At 36.4% G+C, this 13,481-nt stretch overlaps 1 protein-coding gene across 2 annotated transcripts in view; it reads right to left on the reverse strand.

The window, feature by feature from the left end:
- ENPP4 (ectonucleotide pyrophosphatase/phosphodiesterase 4) overlaps positions 1 to 13,481 on the reverse strand; it is an 18,796-nt gene continuing 5,315 nt past the window's right edge. For both annotated transcript variants that reach the window (XM_069065833.1, XM_069065832.1), the window contains exons 2-4: positions 8,984 to 9,845; positions 6,911 to 7,078; positions 1 to 4,574 (exon numbers count right to left, since the gene is read on the reverse strand). In XM_069065833.1, the coding sequence (XP_068921934.1) occupies positions 4,207 to 4,574; positions 6,911 to 7,078; positions 8,984 to 9,821 (1,374 nt within the window). In that variant the 5' untranslated portion in view covers positions 9,822 to 9,845 and the 3' untranslated portion in view covers positions 1 to 4,206. The remainder of the gene's footprint in view (positions 4,575 to 6,910; positions 7,079 to 8,983; positions 9,846 to 13,481) is intronic.

The raw sequence follows: 13,481 nt of genomic DNA on the forward strand, positions 1-13,481 counted from the left end.
TAACCACACAGTATATGCACTTTAATGTGTTCTTGTGGAGGGTCTTGAGTAATTTCTAGTTAAATTCCTGAAATTAACACCAAGTTATATGTAAATAGCGAAGCAAGTAACATCAGCAATATACACCAGGCACACATAGTGCTAATCTCTAGAATAAAATGTTAAAAAAAAATTTAAGGTCACTTAAAAGACATAGTAAATTTAAAGCAAAAGAAAAAATAGGCTTAGCCATAACCCATTTTGTAGTAAGAGCTCACATAAGAGCTCTTATAACAAGAGGGTGGGGTCACTCTCCTTAAGATGACTTCTCCTTCTCTGGCTTGGGAATAATAGTATCCTCCAGACCACTGGTTCTTCTTCCAGCCAGGACCTAAGTCATCATTCAGGGAAGCAACCATTGTGAAGAAAGAGTCAGCCACCATCTACCATCCCCACCAATTGTCATCTACAGGTGCTGCTAAAGTCAGCCTCCCTCAATGAAGCAGCAAGGTACCCTTGAGGGAGAAAGTGGCAGCATGTTCTAGGCCAAGTCAAAATCACCACTCCTACCCTTCACTACCACCTCTCCAATCCTAATGGAGATATCTAGGACTCTGAACTTAAGTCCCTTATGAAAAGCAAGGGCTCCCCAGAGCACTGGCCCTGCTTCCAGAAGTTCATGCCCCACAGTGATCATTGAGGGAAGCAATGCCTGGGGAAAAGGGGCCCCACCCCACTACCATACCTTACATATCGTTACATCAACTACCAACTTGCCATTGCAAGGGAAGCCACCTAAGAGCCCCTGGGGTGGCAGCATCTCTCCAACCTACTTACTGGTTCTGCTTATGTTTTTCATCCTAGGAAACAACCTATGTGGAGATGCAACTTTGCAACTACTTCAATGGTCACAGCTATTGAAGATCCAGAAAAGAGTTCCCACCAACGTCCTGGTGTTGTCAGAATTATTAAACATCAGAAACATGGGATGTTAATGGAAATTACATTAAAGATGATGCTTTAGCATCTGCTTTGGTGATACATCTAAAGACCATAGAACTTTTCCATTGGACTTGATGGCTGAAACTTCCTACAAGTGCTATCTCCTGTTAGAATTTGAGATCCATTAAAGTAGGGACTGTTGCTCTTCTATTTATATCCCCAGGAGGTAGCTCAGAGTAAGCACTTAATACTTTTTCATTCATTATTACAAGGATTTAGAAGTCTTTCACCACACCACTGTTACCTCTCAGAGTAAAGCTCACACTTAGCATAAAAAGAGTAGAGAATTTGAGGATAATATTTATTGGTGAGTTGTTTTTTTTCAAAGGTATATGCAAAAATCTCTCCATAGAAATCCAAATAAAGTCAAAATGTAAATATTTTACTTAAAACTTAAGGCACTAGATTTTTAAAAGCATACTTTGTCACATTTACTTTATTCACACAGTATTTTATGAAGGGAAAATGAATAAACATTTCTAATCATCCTTTTCCCTTCAACAACTACCCCTTCCCTCTCTCTCTCAACCCCCATCCCAGATCTCAGAGCTTACCAGATACCGACAAACCAGACCATATAAAAACACTTTCAATTCTCCAGTGTCCGAAAGTAACTTTGATTCAAGTTCTCATAAGGAGCATAACAGATCACTACAAGGAATGTCACATGAGCTGGTTCCGGTTTTAGCTGCTCATGGGAACAGCAGAACTGTCCCCGTGTAATAAAGATACCTCCTATTAGTTTCTTAATTGAAAAACAGTTAAAACTCTTCTTACCTTTGACTGCAATGTTGGAAACTGCTAAATCTCCAGTAATAAATATTTCATTTTTAAGTGACATATAAAAAGATATCAGCCTCGCTAATCAAATATTTGAATGTTATAGCAATTTTATAAGAAGGTATTTTTCCAGTGCACAACAGCAGCTCCTGGCTTATTTTCTAGAGTGGCAAACTAAAACTTTCATACTGTAAATCAACTCAAAGTATAATTTAATAATAAACTTTTCATTATAAATACTGTTCTTTCCCCAGGAAGATATATATTAACAAAAACAAAAAAGAATCCAACCTTGTTGGGATTTAACAGACAAATGTATATTCTTGTTTTAAATAACTCATTAACAAAACACATGCTATATTTTAGAAAGTAGGGATTTTCAGAAAGGAGTCATGAAAACTTTCTGAGAATCAATAAATTTACTGATTGTAAGGGTCAACTTTTGCCCCAATTACTACAAAACAATTAACTACCATTTTCAGGCACTTGCTCTTAAAAACAGTCCAATACCCCAGATTTTAAAGTTCTGAAAATATTTTGCAATTATATTCTTTTGGGTTAATTTTGTTCTACAGGTAAGTTTCTAGTCTGAATGATGTGGTAATGCTCACACCAATTCATAAAAATAATTCAGTCACAAATATTTGTCAAAGAGGTAAATAATCTGTTTGTTAATGTGTTCTCAATAGTCAATATTCCCTTTACCTGCATGTACATTAATGACACAAGTTATTTCTGCAGTTAATCTGGGAATCTCTCTGGAAGCCAACTGACTGATTAGTTAAAGAATTCTGATACCAGGAGTGGAGCCAGAGTTGACTACACAGGTTGGCTCAATCAGTTTGCTAATCAATAGGAATGCTGTATTCCATCATCACAAATAATCAAAAGTTAACTTACTTAGAAAACAAAATATTTTATGGAGGGTATCTTCCAATATTGATGTTTACAAGTTTAGCTATTCAATATTTCACACTACTAACGTTTTAAAGATCACAAGTTCTATTAACCACCTGTCTCAGACATTCCTCTGATTACAGAGACAAAATTTTCTACTAAATCATTACTGAGAATGCAATGTGTTAATTTCCTTATAAGAATTTTAAATTCTCAATTAGCATTTAGGAAGTACCACCCTTGGGTGGAAGGATACTCCTCCACCATAAATCTCTGGCTTTAAGCCAGTCAAAACATAAGAAGCAATGCTTCTGTGATACAAATAAGAACTGAAAATAAGGTCAACAACTTACTTGGGATACACAGCATAGTTACAGTGTGAATATAAATCACAGTGTAAATAATTTTTATTCTTCAAAGATGACACACACATAAGGTAAAAAGGTCCTAAATCTCAGTACTTAGTTCTCTGAACTACCTAGAAAGTTGAGCCACCAAGAATGTTCAAAGGGAGAATACTTCTTAAATCTAATATTCATGTTTCCTAGTAACAGGATATCAGATGTTAAAATAAATAACATGAGAAAGTCAGCAATAGTAACCAAAACCAGTGATCAAAAAAATAAGTATAGCTTTAATTCATGAGTTACAAAGATAGGATGTTTAAGTGCAAAAAAAGTTTAAGTGCAAAAATGAAATCTTCCTAAAAGGTTAACACCTAATGGTTATTTGAAAGCCCATGGAACTAATGTTAAAGTTGATGGTTGGGCTCTCTTAAACAAACAAACAAAAAAAAGCCCAGGTGCCACATAGACAGTAAATACATTGTAACTCAGGAACAAAAGGCATTCATAAAATAAGTATTATTTGTCATACTTCCTCCTACATTTCTAATCAGGTCTAATTCTTCAAGAAGACCCCAGCAGATTAGTCATAAAATAAGAAATATTTCTTAAGAATGGTCACAAACACACACCAGCTAGGCAAAAATTTAACTCAGATTACCTTTCCTAAGAATCATTGCTTCTTAAATTGGATCTCTGCTTTCTTATTTCCTAACTCTACAGCAATTCACCATATGTATATTTTACTTGAGGGGAAAGGTCTTATTAAAGCTTAATACAAAAATATAGAAACTCTTTTCCCTGATACATGAATGTGCAAGAATTGCATGAAGAATTCTGTTTCATTTACAAATATAAAAATTCACTAGGACCTAGATACTTGCTAAGTTTTGGCCATTTGGAGGTGTAACAGTTGCAAAAACGAAAAGTGGCATAAATAATTCTGAACAGCAGAGTTTTCTAGTTAGCAAAAGAGATCACTTTTTGACTTGTCTAGTGAACTTATCTATGTCAGTCAAAGTAGTTTATATTTGCTAACACACCGAAAGATGTATAAAAACAACCATTAACATGTTTGGTCTAACTCCTTTGTAATTCTTTCAAAGTGTACCTTTTGCTGGTATATCATCCAGCATAATTCTCCTATATTTGATGACTAACTCAAATGACTGCTTCAAGACACAAAGTCAAAACTTTGCACAGGCTATCCAATCAAAGGATCGTCATCATCTTCTTCTTGTAGTTGAAGTCGGGAAAACGGGCGTGGAACAGACAGTCTGTTTTTCATGATAACGATGAGGCAGGTCAGAGTAGTTAACACCAGAAGGGCACCAATCACTATTCCGATAGCTTCTGGGAGATTTATGCACCATTGATCAGCTAATAAACATTTAGTGTTACTAAAGGTTCCATTATTTGGATGTGGTTTTAATCCCAGGATGTGACACATCATAGGATAAATATCTACAATGTTAATTGTGCTGTGCTTATAGCCTTTGTGAAAAGCAGGGCCATGGGCAGCCAGGAATGGATGCATGCTTGGCAATGCGTTATCATAACCATGGTCACCTACTGGAAAAAAAAAAACAAAAATTGTGTTAGTAAATAATTTTCTTTTTTGGTACCAAGACATAAAAAAGTTTCCAATACAAGCACAGCAAACTGTTTAAACAAGTTTGTTTTTGTTAATTAAACAAATCATTTTGTTGCAGAGATTCAAAAATCAAGGTTTTCAGATTATGGCTGAGCCAGCTCTCTTCCCACTCATTTCCCTGAATCTAACTCAACCTCCACCACCTTCAACATTCAACTACATTTCCCTCTTAGTCTCCAGACAAACTCCCTTCTAGGCACTGCCACTCGTCCTCACAATTTCCCAAAGCCTACTGAGAAGTCCTCGGGATGTAAGCAAGCGTAGTGAGCAGAGGCAGCAATGGGCACAATGTAAAAGAGTATGAGCATGGAAGGGAATGCAGACTCTGAGAAAGCAGCAACGATTAGGTGAGGCCAATGAGGCGACAATGACAGACTAAAGCTGGCTCACTGTCTAAATGTGGACTACAGATCTGACAAATTCAGACTATCAATAAATACTGCAGGAATTATGACCTCACAATCAGGAGTCATTTGATTAGTAAAACCTGCCCCAAAAAAATAATGCAACATTCTACAAAAATTTCAGAAATAAATAATTAAAATCTTTTTTAAAACCCTTTAGGTTGGCAGCTAGGTGGCACAGTGAATAGAGCACCGGCCTTGAAGTCAGAAGGACCTGAGTTCAAATCTGACCCCAGACACAACACAAAAACTAGCCGTGTGACCTTGGGCAAGTCACTTAATCCCAATTGCCCTCCAAAAAGGAAAAAACAAATAAAAAACCCTTTAGGGAACAGAGACATGAAGTTATGGCATATGAATAATGAATAACCATTAAAAGTATAATACCCTAAGATCTGAAATAAGTCTAATTAAAAGAAAAATATTGACTTAATTAAATGAAAATTAGTATGTTATTTTCAGGCATTACACATTGCTAGCTCATAATATGTCGCAAAAAAAATCCTTTAGGTAACATTATCTACACAAATGAGATGATTATATTTGTTAGTATGAAATGCACCTAATATATCTAAAACTATATCCAAATTCACTTCCAACATTTAAGTAATGACTGATCCAACAGGACGAAGACCAGACTTTCTTCAACTATGCTCGTTTTAGCACAATTTTCATTATTCTATGTCTACCAACTGTGGGTTATCAATAAGCTGATATTTCTGCTTTAAGAATGCTTCATGATGGCGGGTGGCTAGGTGGCTCAGTGAATAGAGCACCTGACCTGGAGTTCAAATCCGGCCTCAGACAGTTAACACTTACTAGCCATGTGACTTTGGGCAAGTCACTTAACCCCAACTGACCCTCCAAAAAAAAAAAAAAGCAAATAAATAAGAATGCTTCATGATACGTGATAAGTAGCTTTTCCTAAAATTTTTATGATATACTGAATTATTTTCTTGGCATAGTAATGACATTTTTTAGTATAGCGATGACATACTTATCTGAATTTGGTCCCACATTTAAAGATTTTTTTCAGATATTCTGGGCTTACCCCCATGTAACAGTAACAATTTCTGATGGAAATTTAAATATGTTAGGTAGCAGCACCTCCCTCCTTTCACTGGAGAGGTGGGAACCTAAGAATATGGATCAGTATATACACTATCAAAGATGGCTGACTTATCACTTGATTTTGATTAATGCTTTTTCTTTGTTACAAGAATATATCCAGAAATGAGAGGGATATATTTTAAAAGAGAGAAAAAAAAAGCATCAAAAATTTAAATAAAGTGGGGAGGGCTGACCTACAGAAGAAAAAAGTAGTACTTTCATTTTCTAAACAGGATTGCACTAAACAAAATGAGGTTCAGAATGAGACTCATAAGTCATTTAGAAATCAAGACTTTGTACTATGCAGCAATACAGTGGCATCATTAAGCCTACTCGGGGTTCACAGGATTATTTGACCCTACACTAAATGGCCCCAGACTTCCATGCTCTTCAAGTTCACATGTCTATATTTTTAAGTCTATCTCTTCCCTTACTGAAAAGTTATCAGTTATTTCTTGCTGCTCTTACGTCCTACTTCTAATTTGCTGCTTGTAATCTGTTACAATAAGTAAAGTTATTAGGACTGTGTACAAAGTTAAGATCTCACTGAACAGATGTTGTGACACCTACTGAGGCAGATTTAGAGCTAGAAGAGATTTCCAAAATGTCATAATTATGAAACATCTAACAAAATGCTATCAATTTTGAATATGAGAAATGTCTCAAGTAACACAGAAACATTTTTACATCTGATAATGTGTGATTTGCTCCCTCCCCAAGCCAGCAGAAAAAACACTTACATTTAAATGACTCATTAAGCACAATTGTCCAGCCTTCATCAGCAACCAAAAGAACTGGCTGAATTCGTTGATTGTGTTGGTAATGAAATCTTTCTGGAATATCATCTTTAAGATAGACTTTCATGTGAGTACTGCAACGTTCTAGCTTCTTAAAAACGTAGGTTTGATCTGGGAGAAAAAAGAAACAGATGAAGAATTAGGCAAGTCAATGAATACAAGGCAAAGAAAAAACATGAGAAGGAGTAAAGAAATCACCTTGTCAGTTTTTGTCATTTTGGGGACTTATCTTGTATCCTAATACTTTTCTGAGGCTATTTATCACCCACTTAGTTTCTTTGATGATTTTCTGGGGTTTTCTAAGTAAACCATGTCTTCTACAATAGGGACAATTTGTCTCCTTTCTGCCAATATTAATACCTTTAATTGCTTCTATCCTAATGTTACCACTAGCATTGCTAGAACTATGTCAAATGATAGGGGCATTTTTGCCTTACCTGGAAAGTTTTTAATAGCTCTTCACTGAACAAAATGCTAATTTTTGGTTTTAAAGCTGTACTTGCTATCGTATTTTTAAAAAGGGTCCTTCCATAACTACGAGTTTTAGCATTACTAAGTGCTACATTAAGTTAAAGTGGAATTTTTTAATATCTATTGATATATTCATGTAGCTGTTTTTAACATGATTAACTATCCTAAATGCTTTCCTATGTTGAAAACTGTGTATACCTGGCATAAAGCTAACTTGGTTATAATGAATGAGTGAGTAAGAGAGAGATTGAGTGTGAGTGTGAGTGTGTGTGTGTGTGTGTGTGTGTGTGTGTGTGTGTGTGTAGTAGCAACAATATATTGGCTAGGATTTTATATAAAATTTTTACATCAATATTCATTGCTGATATTGGTCTATAGTTCTCTTTGCTTTATTCCTCTTGATTCAAATATTAGAACTATATGTTTCAGAAAAAGAGTTTGGTAGAACACTTTCAATTACTGATAATTTTTGTAGTAAAGACCTTTCAATGTTTGATAGAATTCATTTGTAAACCTGTTTGGGCCAGAGTTTTTCTTCTTCCTTTCTAGTATTTCATTCATGCTTTGTTCAATTTCACATTCTAAAACTGTGTTAAGATGACTTATGTCTTGTTATTTGAGATAATTTATGAATTTGTGTCTATAAACATACTTTTCCTTCAAATCCATTAACTAACAGATAATTGCATATGGTAAATTCTGATAATTCTTTTTACTTTCTCTTTGTTCATTATGAATTCTCCCTAGGTTGACTGAGGAAAAAAAAAGGATCCTGCCTAAAATTTGTGTAAGCTATTTTTCGTTCTCTCTCCCACTAGCAGTTTCTGATAGCTGAATATTTTTTTAAGAGTTTCCAAACTACAAACAGCATATAAGTCATCTATATTCCTTGAGACAGAGTATTAATAATAATTATGTGATTATGTTCTGATACTTTAATTATACAATCACTGCTCTTTTACTGATTTGTGGATTATCTGTAACGATCTTTTTTTCCCCCCTTTTTGGAGGGGGGAAGGCAGGGCAATTGGGATTAAGTGACTTGCCCAAGGTCACACAGCTAGTTTAAGTGTTAGGTGTCTGAGGCTGTATCTGAACTTAGGTCCTCCTGACTCCAGGGCTGGTGCTCTATTCACCGAGCCACCTAGCCGCCCCAATCTGTAACAATGTTTCTAGCACATGTTAGTTTTTGCCAACTTGGATGGCAAATTAATTTTAAAATCACTTAAAAAGAAAATCTAGGCAGTAAACATGGAGCAAATGTAAACATGTATTCTAAAGCTAAAATAAATGGCTTTTAAAAGTGTCTGTGGTGTCTCTACTTCAATGACATAGAAAAATAAGGCACAATTATATAATTAAATTGCCACCTCGAATATATATCCAGTCACTTAAAACGTTCAAGTCAGCATTTTTATACTTCTTTAATTGTAAGAGTACAGCTCTGCCTAAATTAGAGACAGATCTGCTGAAAACCAAAAGTGCAACTTTTACCTCCTCCCTCCCCCAATATAATAGCTTCTCTCGATCTAAATATATACATACTTTCTTTAGGCAGTATTGCTGCAACTGGGGTAATGTCTACTATAGTGTAGTTTGAGCGATCAATGCAGTCATCCAATTTTATCAATTTATCCTTAGAACACTGGGCCATCCCATGATCACTTGTAATGATCACATTAAGGCTTTCCCACAATCCCAATGTCTTGAGTCTCTTGACAAGGTAACCAATGTGGTTATCTACTTCTTTCAATACAGCTCTCATTTGCTCTTTATCCTCAGGTCCATATTTATGTCCACTTGCATCTGGTTCTTCCCAATAAAGTATTGCAAAAGTAACCAAAGCATCTGAGTTGTTCAGCCATTTAGTAATATTGTCTAATCTCTCATCAAATGTTACTGAAGGATTATAATTCATAAAATAGGAAGGAGTGGTATTGTGGATGACCACATCAGTACCAGGCCACATAGCAGCAGCACTCGTTCTGTTCTCCTCAAGTTCGTTGGTTATCCAAATAGGAGTTGCTCCATTCCACCAAAAAGGATCTTTGTCTTTAGATTCTGAAAAACTTTTTTGCGTTTCTGCATCATACATTGAGTTAGCCACGATGCCATGGTTTTCTTCATATAAGCCTGTTACTATGCTGTAGTGATTTGGAAAAGTTTTTGTGATAAAAACGTTCTTAACATGCTCCACCAAGACACCTTCTTCAATAAAATTACGAAGATGAGGAAGTTCATACTTCTTTAGATAGTCAGCTCTGAAGCCATCAAAGGATACCAAGAGTAACCGGGGCACCAAATTATATGTAGAATTGCCTCTGCAGCTAGTTATAATTCCAGAAAATAGAAGTGTCAATACTAACTTCATTGTGGACATCATTCCAAAAGGTAATAGCCAATCTTCCTAAAAATATAAAAATATAAATTCAGTTAACAACTGATTTTTTGAGTTAAAAAAATTATTGATCATATTTTAACTAAATGAATTCAATTTAGGAATAATAAAATTAAAAAAACAGAAAGATTACTGTGCTTAATTTAACATTTCCACTATTACTACCTTCGTCTTTTAAAGGCGGGAAAAAAATCCCCACTCCCCCAAATTATTATCTTGTGCCTGGTTGGCCCAGCTTATCTGCTGCTGTTAGCAGGAACTGCTCTGATGGTTGATTAAAAACAAATGACATACCATGTTTCCCCGATAATAAGACACTGTCTTTTTTTTTTTTTTGAAAGAAAAACACCAGAGGGCTTATTTTCAGGGGAGGGCTTATGTTGTCCTGCCTCAGCTCTCCTCCGCGGCACTGCTCTCAATGGTGCCAGCAAGCAAATCACTGGGGAAGAACAGGATGACATGCTCACTGCTGCAGCTCTGATTGGATGCAGCTCGGAGCGCGGTGTGCTGTTTCACGGGGGAGGGGAGGGTACATACAGAGGGTACCGTAATGTAGTATGTAGCACAGGGGATCACCTTCACTACAGTAGCAATCTCAATAGGGCTTATTTTTGGGGGAGGGCTTATTTTAGAGGAATCTTACACAGTAAGGGGAGGGCTTATTTTCGGGATAGGTCTTATTATCGGGGAAACACGGTAGTATAAATGCCGTAAAATTCCAAGAAAACAAAAATGTTTAAGCATTATTTTTATAATTTACAACTACTCTTAATGTAATTTTCTGAGGGTCTATGGCATTGGGGGTGGGGGGAGGGAAATACATTCTTGGGTTCTCTGTTCACTTCATCCTGAAAGACACACCTCAGAGTCAGGGGGTAAATCAGTAAATATTGTGCAAAAGAATTTTCTTCATTCAATGCTTTCTCCTAAATCTACTCCTAATATACTCACTACAGTTTGCCACAGGTAAACTTAGAAAGGGAAATAAGACTATTGTGTTTGGAATGGGCATAACATCCTCAAGAAATCTGATCTAATATTTTCCACATTAATATGAACCATGTTCCTTCACTCCAAGTATCTCCCTCTCTCTCAGCTTTCCCAACATAGTCAATGACACATTTATCATCCCTTTCCTTCAGGGCTCACAACTTCAGAGTTAACTTTATTCCTTTCTCCTTTTATTTCTATATTTTAGGTAGTTATTAACTTGTCAACTTCCTCTTAGGACCTGACACTTCTTCCTTTCCATTTCTTTCCACTTTGAACTGCTGAATTAAAATAAAACATTACCAAAATAACATCCTAACTGGTTTCTCTGCTTTCAGTCTGTCTCTACTCATGCCCATCAAATACATCCTCCTAAGATAATTTCTCAAACATTATATTCACCATACATTCATAGATAATAGATTTTGAGCTGAAAGGGTCCTTAGAGACCATTTAATTCAACCCTCTCATTTTATAGCTAAGGAAACAGTCTTAAAGAGAATAAATTACTCACCCAGGGTCACATAGCTAGTTAACGGGACCTTTGAACTTAAGTCTTGTTCACAAACATTCAGTGGTGCCACTACTGACTTTTGTATCAATTCTTTTTTTTTTTTTTAAAGCAATTGGGGTTAAGTAACTTGCTCAAGGTTACACGGCCAGTTATTTTGTGTGGGTGCCAAGTATCTCAGGCCAGAAGTGATCCCAGGTCTCCTGATGTTGGGCCGGCGTTCTTACTCATTGTACCACCTGGCCACCCCTTTTGTATCAATTCTAATATTCCCTGCCTAATATTAAAGGCACATAACAGTCATCTTCATCATTACAACCACCACCTCAGATTTTTATAGAATTGTACAGCTTACAAGGCACTTTTCTTAGAGTAACACTTTGAAATATGTAGTGTGTCAATTACTCTTCCTTTAATAGAAGAAAAAAATTGAGGTCCTAAGAAGTTGAGCAACTTGCCTGTTATCACACAGCTAACTCAAGTATCTGAGGCAAGTTCCAAGCATGGATGCCCTGGCTCCCAGTTCAACACTCACTCCATTATCCCATGGTCCCTTCTCATCAACCGCACCCTCCTACTGTTCCTCAATGTCACTACTACCCTCCACATGCTCTGTCCTGTTCAGATTCCTCATTAAGAACACCTCTGGCTTTTTCCTTATGCTATTCCTCAAAGGTGAAAAAATGCCTCTGCTTTCCAGCTAGTGCTCTTCCTCAAAGGCAGCAGATGCCCATTCCTCCCCATTTCCTTAAGCCACTTTCTAGAACTGCCTATGCTCCTCCCTCAGCTATTACTCTATCTGTATGTATGTATATGTATATATATTTTAATATTAAAATGTAATTTTTAAATTCTATGTTTCCTCCAAAAAAAAGCAAACAAATAAATTCTATGTTTCTCTTGCAACACAACACAACAAGAAATTACTTGAGGGCAAAGGGATCTATTTTCTACTTCACTTAGAGCACCTGACATAATGCTAAGTATTCAGGTGCTTACTAAAAGTCACTGAATGAATCTGATTTACCAGCTGCCTTTGCACCCTACTACAGGCACTAACTTGAAATTCTGAAGAAAATCACAGGTTCTTTTCTGTGAAGATCCTTCAGTCTTGGAAGATTCCCACAGCCCAACCCCAATTAACTTAAGATCACCTGTCTTTGTGTGTAATAAAAATTCCAGCATGCTAAAAAGAAGGATAACAAAAAGAACAGGATCAAAAACCTCAAAAAGGTCCTCTCACACACTAACAATTTCTGCTAACTAAAGGAGGGAAAGGACACAAGGTATTAATACAACGTATATACATCTCACAAAGATTTCTCAATGTTATTTAAGTTACCAAACATACAGAGAATGAAGAAGGAACATGGAATCAGATGACCTGAGTTTAAAGCTATGCAACATGGGCAAAGATCTGGCTCATATCTTAAGTAAAAGGATGGTATAGGGCAAGATACAGAGGCAGCCTGTGGTTCAGTGAATAGATCACTAAGCCTGGAGTATGGAAGGCCTGAGGTCAAAATCTAGCCTTAGACATTTCCTAGCTGTGTGATCCTGGTCAAGCCACTTAAATTCTAATTCCCTAGTAAACTGGACCTACTGGAGAAGGAAATGGCAAACCACTCCAGTGTCTTTGCAAAGAAAACCCCAAATGGGGTGATGAAGGGTCAGATGTGACTTAAATGACTGAACAAAAAAAGATAAGAAATTTTTAACCTAGAGTCAATTAAGGTTATTTTTTTTTGCCTTTTTTCTGGAAGGGCAATTGGGATTAAGTAATTTGCCCAAGGTCACACAGCTATTAAGTGTTAAGTGTCTGAGGCCAGATTTGAACTCAGGTCCTCCTGACTCTAGGGCCAGTGCTCTATACACTGCGCCACCTAGCCACCCCCTCAATGAACATTAAAAAAAAAATTGATAACTATTTCATTATAATTAGTTTTCTTTGTAATTCTACATATTTTCATTTTATACATTTAAAAACATTATTCTGGGGTGGCTAGGTGGCACAGTGAATAGAGTCTGGCCCTGGAGTCAGGAAGACCTGGGTTCAAGTTGAGCCTCAGACACTACACACACACACACACACACACACACACACACACACACACACACACACACACACACACACACACACACAC

This window comes from Petaurus breviceps, unplaced genomic scaffold (assembly GCF_028583685.1).
Source record: "Petaurus breviceps papuanus isolate PSGF00001 unplaced genomic scaffold, PetGlider_PUasm1.0 90701, whole genome shotgun sequence".
Classification (NCBI taxonomy): domain Eukaryota; kingdom Metazoa; phylum Chordata; class Mammalia; order Diprotodontia; family Petauridae; genus Petaurus; species Petaurus breviceps.